This window comes from Microtus pennsylvanicus, chromosome 2, assembly GCF_037038515.1.
Source record: "Microtus pennsylvanicus isolate mMicPen1 chromosome 2, mMicPen1.hap1, whole genome shotgun sequence".
Classification (NCBI taxonomy): domain Eukaryota; kingdom Metazoa; phylum Chordata; class Mammalia; order Rodentia; family Cricetidae; genus Microtus; species Microtus pennsylvanicus.
Window position 1 is genome coordinate 10,002,166 of NC_134580.1, and position 13,468 is coordinate 10,015,633.

The 13,468-nt window shown below is 47.7% G+C and overlaps 1 protein-coding gene across 1 annotated transcript; it reads right to left on the reverse strand.

The window, feature by feature from the left end:
* Positions 1 to 1,343: 1,343 nt before the first annotated feature.
* On the reverse strand, positions 1,344 to 10,331 carry LOC142843125 (apolipoprotein L3-like). Its single transcript, XM_075960005.1, has 4 exons — positions 10,252 to 10,331; positions 7,619 to 7,701; positions 5,110 to 5,236; positions 1,344 to 2,054 (listed from the first exon to the last, which is right to left on the reverse strand). The coding sequence occupies exons 2-4, from the start codon at positions 7,626 to 7,628 to the stop codon at positions 1,394 to 1,396; spliced, it is 798 nt and encodes a 265-aa protein (XP_075816120.1). The 5' UTR covers positions 7,629 to 7,701; positions 10,252 to 10,331; the 3' UTR covers positions 1,344 to 1,393.
* Positions 10,332 to 13,468: the final 3,137 nt, after the last annotated feature.

Below are 13,468 nucleotides of genomic sequence, written 5' to 3' on the forward strand. Positions count from 1 at the left end.
TCCTTGAGACTTTGAGATGCTTCAGGACACTTCAAACACCATGACATTGTTGTCCTGTGGTGTAGGGAAGTGAGAAGTCCTGTGTCTAGAGGAGCCAGTGAGCCACCATTACACAGGCTCAATGTGTCAGTGCAGGGGTCCATCTTGGCCTGACTTCAGCTGTTTTAAGTCCAACCATCAAGAGTCACCACCTGAAACCCCAACCTGCTCTGCCTGCGCGGGCCCCTGCCGTTGCAGTGGACTGTAGGTGTTTGTGAGAAGCCCCAAGTGCTGCCAGTGCAGGAACCAAGCCTGACATTGGTGGCATTAGCTGAGACTAGAACAGACACTTCCTGACTCTGGTTAATGCCAGGATTATCCTGCTCACCACTCCTCCCTCTGAGAGCTGTGGCAGCCCACCAGCCTTCCTACCTTCCTCAGCCTGGTGTTTGCCCATATCTTCCTACCTCAGATCAGTCTGATTTATCCTGACCGCCTTTGTCTTTGTTCCTATACCACCTTCTTCTGCTGTCATTGACTGCTATATACTCCATTTTCTAGACCACAGTTAATATTTATTGAACACAAATTGTAGAAGACAAGAGGACAAAATCCAGGTTATCTAGACACTATGTTGGCCATCACACCTCCCCACAGAATGAGAGGAAGCTGAGGGTCACAGACTGAGGCTTTTGTCACAAACATGTTGACCCCAAACAATACTTTGTTTGATATCTCATGTACGTCTGCCTTGACTCTCTATCTCCAAAGACCCAATAATGACACAGCACAGCATAGACATTCACTTTGATGTCATTGGTCTCTCTGGTGACCCTGTCCCCCTGGAGGACTGACTACTTCTCAAGAACTCCATCTTTTCTGCTGTCACCACCACCATCCTCAACATCATCTACATCCCCATCATCATCACCATCATTATCACTATCCAGACATTACTTCCTAGAAGACACAAGGGTGAGTTGATCCTGCTGATGCTGGGAAGAATCACCTAGAGGTCATAGGGACCCTGCCCTCAGGGAACGGGATGTGTTCCCCTGCTCTGGCTTCAGCACCCACTCTGGCTTTCTCCCATCTTCAGCCATCCAGGTTTCCTAGGTTCTCATGACTCGTTCGTGTACTGCTCTCCATATCAGACTCTGTATAGCACTGCTAGTCCCATTCTCTAGGCATTCTGGCCCCTTATGTTAGTCTTCTGTTCTTACCTCTTAAAGCACTGACTATCTACATTGACCTTGCTTTGCTCAGCCAGAGAAATAGAAACCACTCAACCCTCAGTTCCATAGATTTGATCATGCGTTATTTTCTTTGTAACGGTATGTCCCACCCTTGTCCCCACCCCTTTACATGTCATTTCCCCTGAACTCTTAACTGCTTGGTGGAGGGATCACTGAGGCTAGACCGACTGCAGATCCTTGTGGAGCTGCTCAAATTCGCGCAACTTCTCTTCTAGATATTTAGCCAATGCCAGTAGCTCTTCTGGTGACTCTATTTTTGCAGTGGTTTTGAATTGCATGGTTTCTCCTGCTCTGATGGCTTGGATATGTTCCCTGAGCGTCCCCCATGCACAGAATAATTGCACACCTGCACTCTCATGTATGATTACAATCAAAGGCATGATCTTGTATATTGTGTTCAGGATGTTTTTGCTGGCTTGAACCAGGGACCTGGCTTCACTTTCATCTGCCCCTCTGATGGATTCTTCCACAATGGTAGTGGTGACACCAATTGCAACTACTGCTGCTCCTAGACCTGCTGCTGTGATCATCAGAGAGGCCCCTTCTGTCAAGGTTGCCACAAGTAATCCAGCGATTGTAGCGACGATGCTGGTGATGTCGGACACCACATTGCAGAAGGTGTAGCCCCTATGCACCTGGTCACAATGGTCAGCCAGGTCTCGGAAATTCCTGATGCTTTCTTCAAGTTTCCTTTTCAACTCAGGAAATTCTTTCAGAAAATTCTCTTTCTGCTGCCTCTTTTCTGTTTCATCATTTTCATCTGTGGGCTCCTGGGCTAAATGCTCCTTCAGTGCAAAATGCAGGTCAGCTTCCTCCTCGCTGTGAGAGAAGAGATAAAGTTTATGAATAAAATAGTAACTTTTTGAATGTTAAAGCCTTGTTCCAACCTCACTTTCATCCTACAAACCCAGCAGGAGTAACGTAGCAGAAATCTGTGATCTGCACTCTACCCTGAACATTTGGTACTGTATAGACACCCAGGGCCTTAATACACAGGGTCCGTGTATGAAGTCAGGACACTTGACAAAATTAGAGGTACTGATAAAATGACTTCACTCAAGTCAAGTCAATGCCATCACTGTCTTTGGGAGCCTTGTAGATGAGTGCCACATGTGGGCTTAGAGTAATTACTCTTTAACTCATAGAACTGTGTGTGTTGTTTTGAATTCCCCTTTCCCCAGAGTCTCCTCTCTGTTCCTGGTTGCCCTGAAGTCATCTAAGCCCATGCAGTGTCCAGCTGAGAAGAATGCCTGTGCTTGCCTGGAGGGTCTGCGATGGACCATTCACAGGGCAAGCCAAGTGTGGATTCCTCATTCTGAATGAATTCCAAACCTAATGTCTCAAAACTCCACATCTGTCCTCATGGGACAATACACAGCGACAGCACAACTGATTATAAAGAATTACACAAGACTCCTCCATCTCCTGTACACTGTCAGCATTCAGGCAGATTCAGGTTCCATCTGTAATATACTTCACTAAATATCTGCAGGTGTTTCAAAGTGTGGAAAATGCAGGGTCTGAGATGCATCTGTTCCCAAGAATTTCCTATAAAAATGCTCAAAGTGAAAGAGGTGGGAACTTTGGTGTTAATTCTGACCTGCAGAGGAACTGGAGGAAACAAAGCACTGATCTTAGGAAGATTCCCCTGAGGCCTGTGTCACTGGAATTGATCTGTTGTTGATGTCCCTGTAAAGGATCTGCTGGCCTGCCCTCCTGACATGTGTCTGCAGGTCCCCAGCTACCTGTGTGTACAGAGTGACTCCACCTCTGTCCTTTAGGGCAACAGTCCTGAGCAGTGTCCTCCTGGATTCTTGGACCTGCTTCAGGATGAAGATTCTTTCCTAGGGTGGGCTTCCTGGTTTGTAGTGGTCATGTGATTTCCTGGTGTGCAGTAGTCATGTGATTTTTTGTTGTACAGTGTCATGTGATTTCCTGGTGTACAGTGGTCATGTGATTTCCTGGTGTGCAGTGGTCATGTTATTACCTGGTGGGCAGTGGTCATGTGTTATTTTGGTGTGCAGTAGTCATGTGATTTCCTGGTGTGCAGTAGTCATGTGATTTGTCACACACTCAGTGCAGGTCAACACTCCACACAAAGGAGAAAAAACTTCAAGCTTGAATCTCTTTTTTCTGTCTGCTGGATATTTCCATTGGCTATTTTAACCCTCTGTGCTCCATGGTTAACTGTTACTATGTCACAACTATCTTATACGTGAGTTCTATGTGTGGTTTTTGCAAATCACAATCTTGTTGGGATTAGAGTAGTCCTTCATTAAGGACTGGTATCGAATATACAAAGAAGGCTCACTGAGAGACTCTTTCCTCAGACTTTGTCATTTAGCTATTTCTGAGAATTTAAAATTAAACCCAAAACAAACCTTCAGAGCAACAAGAGACATTACCAATCCTTTTGCCTGATCTCTGCAGACTGACAAATTCCTTTCCCCCCTTGACTGGATCTCACAAGGTCAAGTGGCTGCCTGAGGTGACTGAGACAGGACAGCTGCCATTAACTCTGGCTCCACACTGACTCCCACGCCTCACTCACTCTAGACCAGGTCTAGTCAGAGTCCTGCGAACAGAGGTCACCTTGCTAACAGACATCACAGCTAGTGACAGTGTCTCATTTGAACACAGCAAGACCATGTGCAAAGATGCAAGGGGCCTAGGGATAACTAATAGTGCCAGCCAGGCTGGACATCGACTGAAGCTGGACAAGGCAATAAGGGAAATATTGTCCTCAGAGATGGTGACATGTGATCTCCTCAGACTGTCAGGTTCTACAAACTGTCCTCCAACCACGTTGCCTGTGGACTCTTGTCTCTAGCCACACTCCCTTTTTGATATTAGGAAGCCCTGTGTAGAACAGGATAGAGTCTGAAATAACACCTGAGAACTTCTGGGCACACACAGCACATTTAGGGTGTGTCCAAACACAATGCTGCACACACATAAGGCATGAGGTCAGGGCCAAGGTGATAACCACTCTTCTCCATCTTGCATGTCCCCTGCTAGGCCTCTTCTCTGTGCCTCCAATTCCTCCATCCTTCCAGCCCTGCTGTCCTTGCCTTCTACCTGCACCTCCATTCTAGGGTCACTCTAAGTCTTTCCTGAACCATGGACGAGATACTGGTCTTGGTCTCTGTGGGTTTTGGGAAAGGATGCTGGCACTGGTTTCCCGTCCCTGACCTGCTGCTCATCCCAGGCTGTCATCCTGTCCTATCAGCCTGCACTTTTATTCCTACTGAACACAGCTGGGCTCCAGATCTCAGTAAGGACAGTCAGGGTCAACCCAGCTCTGTGCAGCTGCACTGTGGGCTCTCGGCCTCCTCAGTTCACAGAGGACCCTGCTGTTGTCACAGCTCCTCACACGGGAGGAAAGTGACTGAGACAGAACTGGGGACACAGCTAACCATGTCTACATTCTTCTCACATGTCTCACAGTTAGTTCTTGATTTTTCAGTCCTATAGGAGACTCCTGGCCCTGGCCTCTTCCCATTTCCAAAGTAGCTCTCAGTGATAATTTCAGGGACACCCACTGTGTACTGGCCACATGCTGAGAGCTGCACACACATGATCTTATTTTCTCACACTCAGTCTCATGGTGGGGAAACTCAGGAAGTGGCTAACTAACTTGCCAAGGTCACAGAACTAGTAGATGGCAGAATTGGTCCCGGTACCTTGAGTACCATCTTCAGCCAACCTGAAGAGGTGTCCACCAGGGATAAAATAGTGGAAACATCCCCCTGGATTGTTGAGAAGGAATGTCCACAACCCCACCCCTGGAACTGCCTAGAGTTGGTATGCCTGCCCAGGAAAACCCTCATCCTCATGTTCTGGTGGGTAGTGCTGGGTGCATCACGTAGGTTACCTTGACAACGCAGCTTCTGCCACAAACGCCTTCCAGACTCCATCTTCAGTTATCAAGACCTTCAGGTCATCTCTGCCCACTTCGTTAGTGATGAAGGTAGTTATTCTGTCCACTATGCTTAGCGGCACTGTATACCAAGAAAAAGAGTGAGGTTAGAGGTCAGAAAGGAAGAGGTTAAAGGGCAAGTGGCAGCACGCGGTGAGATACCATGTTCCCGAGCATTTTTCTTCAGGTTCTAATGGGGTCTCCTGGGTTGTAGGTTCAATTATGTCCCCTCAATTCATATGTAAAAGCTCTTAGGCTCAGCAACTGTTGCTTGGATACAGAACCTTTAAGGAAGTAAAGTAATGAAGACCAAATGATGCTCTAAATATAGAGAGCTACTCAGTGGGACTGGTGTCCTCATGACAGTGAGATACCCGAGGTCTGTTCTCTGTCATCTCTCTTTCATTTCATTATCTATCATATGTTCACACGGTTGTCTCTGTGTCCACCCACCTCTCTGTCTATGTCTATGCATACAGAGGAGACACCATGTGCAGATGTAGTGACCCTTATCCCTCTGCATACCAACAAGAGGATCCTCATTGGGACTAAATTTCCAAATGTTCATTATAGATATGGGCTTCCATTGCTGAGGGAATTGACAGAGCTCTTGTTGACTTCCTTTTTGCCCCCACCACCAGCTTCTAATACATCAAAATCTGTGGTAGCAGCGCCTTCAGATGTGACTGTGCATCCACGCGTGAGCTCTCCACTAGCTCATCGTGTCAGTATAGAATGTTAAAGAGATATGGAATCAACATCTGTGTCTACTGAACATGGAGGGACTCAGGTTGGTTCCTGGCTCAGGGCACTCTGACACCATGAAGAAATCATCCAGGGCAAGTCGACTCTTGCATCATTCATGACTCCACAGCCAGTACCCACTAACTACTACTAGCTGTACTACTAGGTACGGCAGCCAGCTTGGGGGGACCATTGTCCCATCAAACACACCAGCAGCAGCTTTGTACAGTGAAGCAGTGTTTTTCCAGGAGGAAGCAAGTGTTGGGCTTTCTCTTTTCTGGGCCATAGCTGAAACTCCAGACTGAAACTTATTTGGCTAGCACCTTGCCTGGAATGCACCCTCCCAGACTTCCCCGAGAGCAGGAGCCTTCCCAGAGTGCCCCTCAGTGTCCCTGTGTCCTTGGCAGTCACAACCATGGCTCCACACTGAGCTTCCTAGCGTCCTTTTCTCTCCAAATACAAAATGTCAAACACTTATCATTTATTACAGCCCCCCTGCTCTTTCAATGTTGACCTCCATACAGAGTCAGCATGAATAACCATTCCACAGTCTCAATATTATAGCATATTGACCTTACCCCACAAAGAAATTATCGATTGCTTTTTAATTTAGCTCTTTGTAAGTTCTCAGAATATGGACAGATAACACCTAGGTTATTTCCAAGATATTACAAAAATGGCCTCTATCCCAATTTCCAATAAAGTCCTTGCATCTCTCTGAAACCACATGAACCAGAATCCCCACTTCTGCGTTGCTTTCAGCAGGACTGCCTTGCAGGATCCTGCCCCACTGACCTTTTGGTCTTTGCTTACAGTGTTCAACTGCATGTCTAGTCCAGTGTTCCAAAGACTCCCACATTTCTTGCATATATGTATATTCCTCTATCTTCACTCTCTTTCTATACATATACAGCAACTATTTGCTATATATACTTCACATACACACACACATGCACAAACACAGGCACACATGCACACAAACACAGACACACACACACACGTACACGTGCTTGTAACCAGGTTCTTCACAGAAGGAACCCACTCTCTGGTGAGAAATCTGGATGATTGCTTCTCTGTTGTCATAAACACCACGACTACTCTCATGAAACTCATTTGGCCTCCAGCTCCACAGGGTTAGATGTCCATAGTGGCAGTGAAGGGACCGAAACAGGTGTTGGGAGCTGAGAGATCACATCTCTACTGCACCCAAGAAGTGCAGAATATACTGGAAGTTGCAAGGTTATGGATTCTATTTTATTTTTGTAGCCTTATTTTATATTATTGTTGAGATAAAATCTCATCATGAAGCTCTGACTGACCTAGAACTCAATATGTATATTAGACTATAATCAAATTCACAGAGATCCTCCTACCTCACCTTCCCCAGTGCTGAAATTAAAGCATGCGTACTTCAATAAAGTGGTTTATAAATTCTAAGGGCCCACCCTCAGGGATGGACTTCCTTCAGGAAGGCTCCATGTCCTGTAAGTTCTGTAACTGCCTAAATGGCAACACTAATTGAGAACCAAGTATTCAAATGCTTGACCTTCTGGGGTATCTTTAGTAGGAACAGCCAGCACAGTAATACACACAAGCACCAACACAGGCAAATCACGAAGACAAAAAGAACCTGGTTTGGACAAGTAAAAGGTGCAGCATTTCCTTCCCCCATTGGAACTTTTGTGAGATGGAGAAGGAAAGAAAAAAGGTAGTTGGCTACCAGATGCCATGACTGCGTCTGTTCCTCAGCACCAGCTCTGGGACTTCAGACAGGTTCTTCTCAGAGCTCTTCACGTGTCCAGGCTGGAGGGAGGAGAAAGACAACTGTAAGATGCCATGGGGACAGCTGAGGGAAGTCAGATGGGAGGGGACAGATGCCCAGAGGTTACACCAGAGTGGGGGTAAAGGACCAAACAACTGGCAGCCAGAGTTTCTCCTCCTGTGGGCCCCACACTGCTGCTTAGAGATGTCGGGCATCTGGTCTACCATCTCCCCATTCCCTTGCCACGTCAGAGCCTCATGTGCTGTATTGTCCGTGAAGAATGTCACCAGCTACGGACATAGCCATGAAGGAAAACAATATACAATCTATATACAAGATATACATACATACATACATACATACATACATACATATATGTGTGTGTGTGTGTGTGTAAAGAGATACTCTGTGAAGTCCTAGGTGGGCACATATGGGAACTGAAGGTAATAACAGATGTTTTCTGTATATCTGTGATACCCAGGGCTGCTAATACAACCTCATTAGGTGACCAACATCCTCTTTGAGACGAGGACACTCATGAGCCTATTGTAAAGCTAACTGAAGATCCTAAACGTTGCTGACAACAGTCTGCCATATTTCCCAATAATGCTATACCGCAGATTGAACCTGATTGGCACCTCCCTTTTTAGGTATCACTCCCCACACCCTTAAACACACAGTAGCACTTCCTTTATGTCCCATGTGACTGTGAGAGCCTTCTCACTCAAACCAGGGCAGGTTCCCTGTGACACCTTAAATTCTTGTATGCTACAGGCAGCTCCTCGAGCCCATACGCTCTTTGTTTCTGCAGGATCCTGCATCCCCCAGGGCTGGAGTCCTGTCAGTTCCTGCCCTGGCCCATCTATTCCTCTGCCCTCTTCCTAAGTGTTCAACCTTAGGTCGTTTCTAATCATGTGAACAGCAGTGGAAGGCTATTCTCTTGTGAGAAACGTCTGCACTGGGATTATTTTCTGTAAGGTATTCCTAGAAGCAAAATGCCTGGATCATGTAGTATCTATCTTTAATCTTTTCATAACCTGAAGCTTATTGTTGTAGACATAATGTGTGAGAACCCACACTCCCACAGGCAGTGTATGAGGGCAGATATTCCCCCTGGACTCCTAGTGCACAGGAGCCTGAAACAGCAGATCTGACTGCATGTGGAGAGGCTGAGGCAGGGTGGGGGTTGACAGTTTGAGGCCAGCGGAGGCTTCTCATGCAGACAGTAGATATAACTTAGGACCATCACCACTGAGGATTGGGGTAAGGTTGCCTTTCTATGTATGTCAGGTAGACAGAGGGGCATCCATCAAGTCCAAGGGCAACTATAGTGAAGGCACATGCATGGAGACCCGGAGGTGGCAGGGGCCTGAACACTCAGAACCCCAGATTCTCTAAGGCTTCGTGCAAGATTTCAAACTCTACGCTTCCAATGACCTTTAATGTATGTGCTATTTGTGTCCCTGTTCCCCTCTCTCTGTAGCCCCCTCCCTGCCTTCCAACCAGTGACATGTCCACCCCAATCGTCCTCCTCCCCTTCATGCTTCTGACAGCTTAGGGACCTGTGTCTCTTTTTTCCTCTCTACCAGTGCTCAGCCTTGCAGCAACCATAGATGGAGAGAAGCCTGCGGGACTCAGTGGGGCAGGCAATCCAGCTCCCTCTATCAGAGGATTAAAACAGGGACATGGAGAAGTGTGACAAACCCCATGTCACACAGCACGCAGAGCAGAGAGGTGAGGGAAACAACAGCCCTGACTCGGAACCGAATAGAAATCCTGTGGATTCAACATTCTGGGTCCCTCTGCTCTATTAGAGCCCACTCTGCCGCACAATCTGCACCTAGTGTTAGGCTGGGGTGCCATGATCCTGGGATTCTGCACTGAGTCCACTCTCAGTCCCCTTTCCCGAGTCCCTTCCACACCTGCACACACAGGACAGCCTTGGCTTCCTCCTCTGTCCCCCACAGCCTAGCAGAGGGCAGCTGATGACAAGGAGTGAGCCTCTCACCCACCTGGTCACTCTCCATCCAGGTACTCTACACAGGTCACTCTCTGCTATGCCTCAGTTTCTCCACAGTTCCTGACATAGCATAGTCAACAAGGACCACATGAGCCAGCACCCCTTAGTCCTCCTGTACATCTTACTAAAACCTCATTCTCATTGAACCAAGAACAGCACCCCAACAAGTGTTGTTTGTCCATGCAGCACAGGTTGCTCTCCCTGTGTCCCCCAAACTCTTCCAATTTCCTCTTGTTTTTTATCTATTTAAAATGACAGACCATGAAAAATGGCTACCTTCCCTCTAGGGTCCCTGATCATGTCTCAGGCTGACCTGCAAGGATTGTCAGGGCCCAAGCAGTGTGGGGATCCCATCAGAGGCATCCCACACCCTCTCCTGGGATGAGGGCAGAAGAAAAGAGAGAAGTAGACAGACCTCGTCTGACTGCAGGTCCAGCCATGCTGCTGCTGGGTCTGCGACCTGAACCATTGTCCAACCTTGTTGAGTTCAGCCATAAAATGGGGCTATAACCCTCCTCCTCCAGAGCACTTGAAAGGATAAATATGTGGGGACAAGGATCCACAAACTCACCTAGGAATCTTCCCTAACCAAGGGGTGATGGGTCCCAGCTGTCCTTAGCTATGTGGAACCAGTCACCGGCTTCCTGTGTGAGACACAAACAGACTAGATCTAGGCTCTATATCCCCAGTGCCTGAAAGTGAAAGAAAAATTTCTGGTTGTGGTCTCTCATGATAAAACAACCCAGCAGGCGTGATGCCTGCCAGGCACCACCCTACTGATGCCCCATGGCCAGGAGCTGTTATGCTCGATAGCACGTCTGGCCTGGGTGAGATAAGAGTAGACCAAGAATGAAGGTTGCTGATGTGGCTTCAGCTGGGTGCCCACTTCCAAGGAAAAGAACACATTCGTGACTGTGATGATAAGAGAATGCTTGGTCTCACAACAGGGACCAACCTTGTTTCCATGGATTGGAGGAGAGAGAATAAACTTGGGACTCGCCACAGTCATGGGTACATTTCTCATGCCTCTCTCAGGACTTTCTGATGATGGAAAGGTTCAGAGTAATAGAAGCTTACTATAGCATGGCTGGGAGGTGAGGGTGGCCAGGGAGGAGGGCACCAATAGGTAGGCAGTCAAGGTCTAGCAGAGGGCACTTAAGAGGCACAAGGGACATTGCTTCCCTCCCAGTCTCTGACCTCAGGCTTCATGAGCTGCAGAGCTGTGCATGGGTGCCCTCTACACACTGTCTGCTCTGAGGGGTCCATGATGATATTAGTGCCTGTCTTCTGATTTAATCAGAGTTCTCAGAACATCACAAAGAATGTGTGGCTACAGATAACTCCCAAAGTCAGTGTGATTGAAGGAAGATTTTCATAAATCCAGCATGAGTGGGTCCTATGTCCCCATCTCAAATGAAAACTCTTCCCTTGTTGCCTCTCACAATTTGAGTGGATTTCCTAGCTGCACTTTATGATGGTGGTCTCCTGGCTGCTTTCGTCCTTGCAGGCAGCCTTGCTTTATTCCAATGCAACACTGGCACCTAGTGTGGTGTCTGTTGCCTGGTGACATCTGTCTGCAGGATCTCGAAGGAGACCTGCCATGGGGGTTTAAAGCCAGTGAGGGACGAGAGTCATCCTGGAGCCAAGGTTAGTGGAGATCTTCTGCTCTCAGCAGCTGACCCTGGGTGCTTTATCGATGGGGGGAGTGGGCTGTGGGCATCTGTAGAGCATTACGCAGGCAATAGGTGTGGGGCCTCACTTATGGCTCTGAATTTTTTTTTTGTTTTCAACTGCATTGTAATTTGCCATGATTACTTGAGTGGCCAAGTCTAAAACAACAGTCGTAATTAGCTGCTTGTATCTTTCTGATAATGTCTTAGGTAGGGTTTCTGTTGCTGTGATGAACACCGTGACCAAAAGCAATTGTGGAGAAAAGGGTTGTTTAGCTTACACATCCCTGCCAAGGCCCATGATGGGAAGAAGTCAGGACAGGAACTCAAACTGGGCGGTATCCTGGTGGCAGAAGCTGACACAGCAGTGATGGAAACTGTTGCTTTCTGGCTTGTTCCCAGTGTCTTTCTCTGCTTGAATTCTTGGCGCAGTCCACGGGTATTGCCACCCACAATGTGTTTGCCCCCCAACATCAATCACTAATTAAGGAAGACGGCAGTGGCTTGCCTAGGTGTCAGAGCAATGCTGAGACAGCTTCATATTGGACGGTGGCTCTTATTTAGATTTTTATCCTCTTTCTATGCTCACCTAGTTTGGTTCCATTGCCGAGCTCTCCAGGCAAGCACAGACATTCCTGCAGCATGGAAGCCTTGGGGCAGCAGATGACTTCCCAGCAGCCAAGAGAGGGAAGACTCTGGAAAGGGGAAACCCTCACGACTCTTTAACACTCTCTGAGCTTGGAGATTTGCTCTGATCCCACATCCCCGAGCTCATTCCCAGAGTCACCAGTGGACAAATATTTTGGTAGTGATGTCATTGAGTGAGGGCATCTTATCAAGTGCCTGTCACCAAGGTGTCTTGACACTACTTTACACACTGTTTCTGTGCACTAAGGATCATAGGCATCTCTGTTGTATCAAAGGTTCATGCCAAAATCATGGATGTAGATTAATTGAATTTTGACAATATTTAGTGTGATTTAAATTAGACAAGTGTTAAGGGCCCATGTTAGAGCTAAGCCAACCTTTTCTCAAATGCTTGACCACTGCTGTGGTCAAGGAGGTCAAGGAGGTCAAGGAGGAGGAAACTGCCGTGTCTGATGCTCTGAAGAAGCACACAGCACACATGGGAGTGGCTGACGACAGAAATCTTCACTAGAAAGGCATGACAGGAAGAGAGCTTGGGCAGTTTTCCTTGATTGAAAGGGAAACTGAAGAGCCCCTCCGGAAAGTCCCAGCCCAGTGATCATTTTGAGTAGGCTCACAGGGACTGTGCTCTCTCTAATGTCGTGCCCAACTCCTCCAGCACTACCTTAGGAGTCCTGGCATCCTGGGTCTAGCTCTGCCACAGCAGGTGCAGCCTGCAGCTCTCAGCAGCTAGGTTGTGGCTGCTAGCCACAGCTGCTGTGATGGTGCTAGTGCTGCAATTATGGTGGAATCGTGCAGGCAGGCAGCTGCAGCTGAAGCCAGGTGCATGGTTGGTGCAGGTACAAACACACGGATGGAGCTCCATGGTATAATGGGCAGGCAGCTGCTTCTTACTGGGGCCCTGATGTGCAGCGAGTGAGCTTAGTCAGGTGCAATGAAAATATCATCTTGCACCCACCCACTGAGACAGTGGACCTGATCTATTGGGAGCTCACCAAGGCCAGCTGGACTGTGACTAAAAAAGCATGGGATAAAACTGGACTCTCTGAACATGGCAAACAATGAGGGCTGATGAGAAGCCAAGGACAATGGCACGGGATTTTAATCCTACGCAATGTGCTGGCTTTGTGGGAGCCTAGCCAGTTTGGATGTTCACCTTCCTAGATATGGACAGAGGGGGGCGTACCTAGGACTTACCACAGGGCAGGGAACCCTAACTGCTCTTTGGACTGGAGAGGGAGGGGGAAAGGATTGGGAGGAGGGGGAGAAGGGTGGGAGGAGCGAGAGAAGGGTGGGAGGAGGGGGAGTGAAATGGGAGGCTGGGAGGAGTTGGAAACTTGTTTTTTTTCTTCCTTTTCTCAATAAAAAAATAAATTAAAAAAAAGAAAGCAATAAAATAAAAAGAAAATATCATCTGAAATTACACCTAAGGTGTGTCAGTATATGCCTTGTAGAGAATGGTCTCCCTTC

Excerpts from the sequence above, each read along its gene's own strand:
- LOC142843125 (XM_075960005.1), bottom strand. Across the intron at positions 2,055-5,109 it reads GCAGAAGCTGCGTTGTCAAG|CGAGGAGGAAGCTGACCTGC; the intron begins GTAACCTACGTG and ends CTTCTCTCACAG.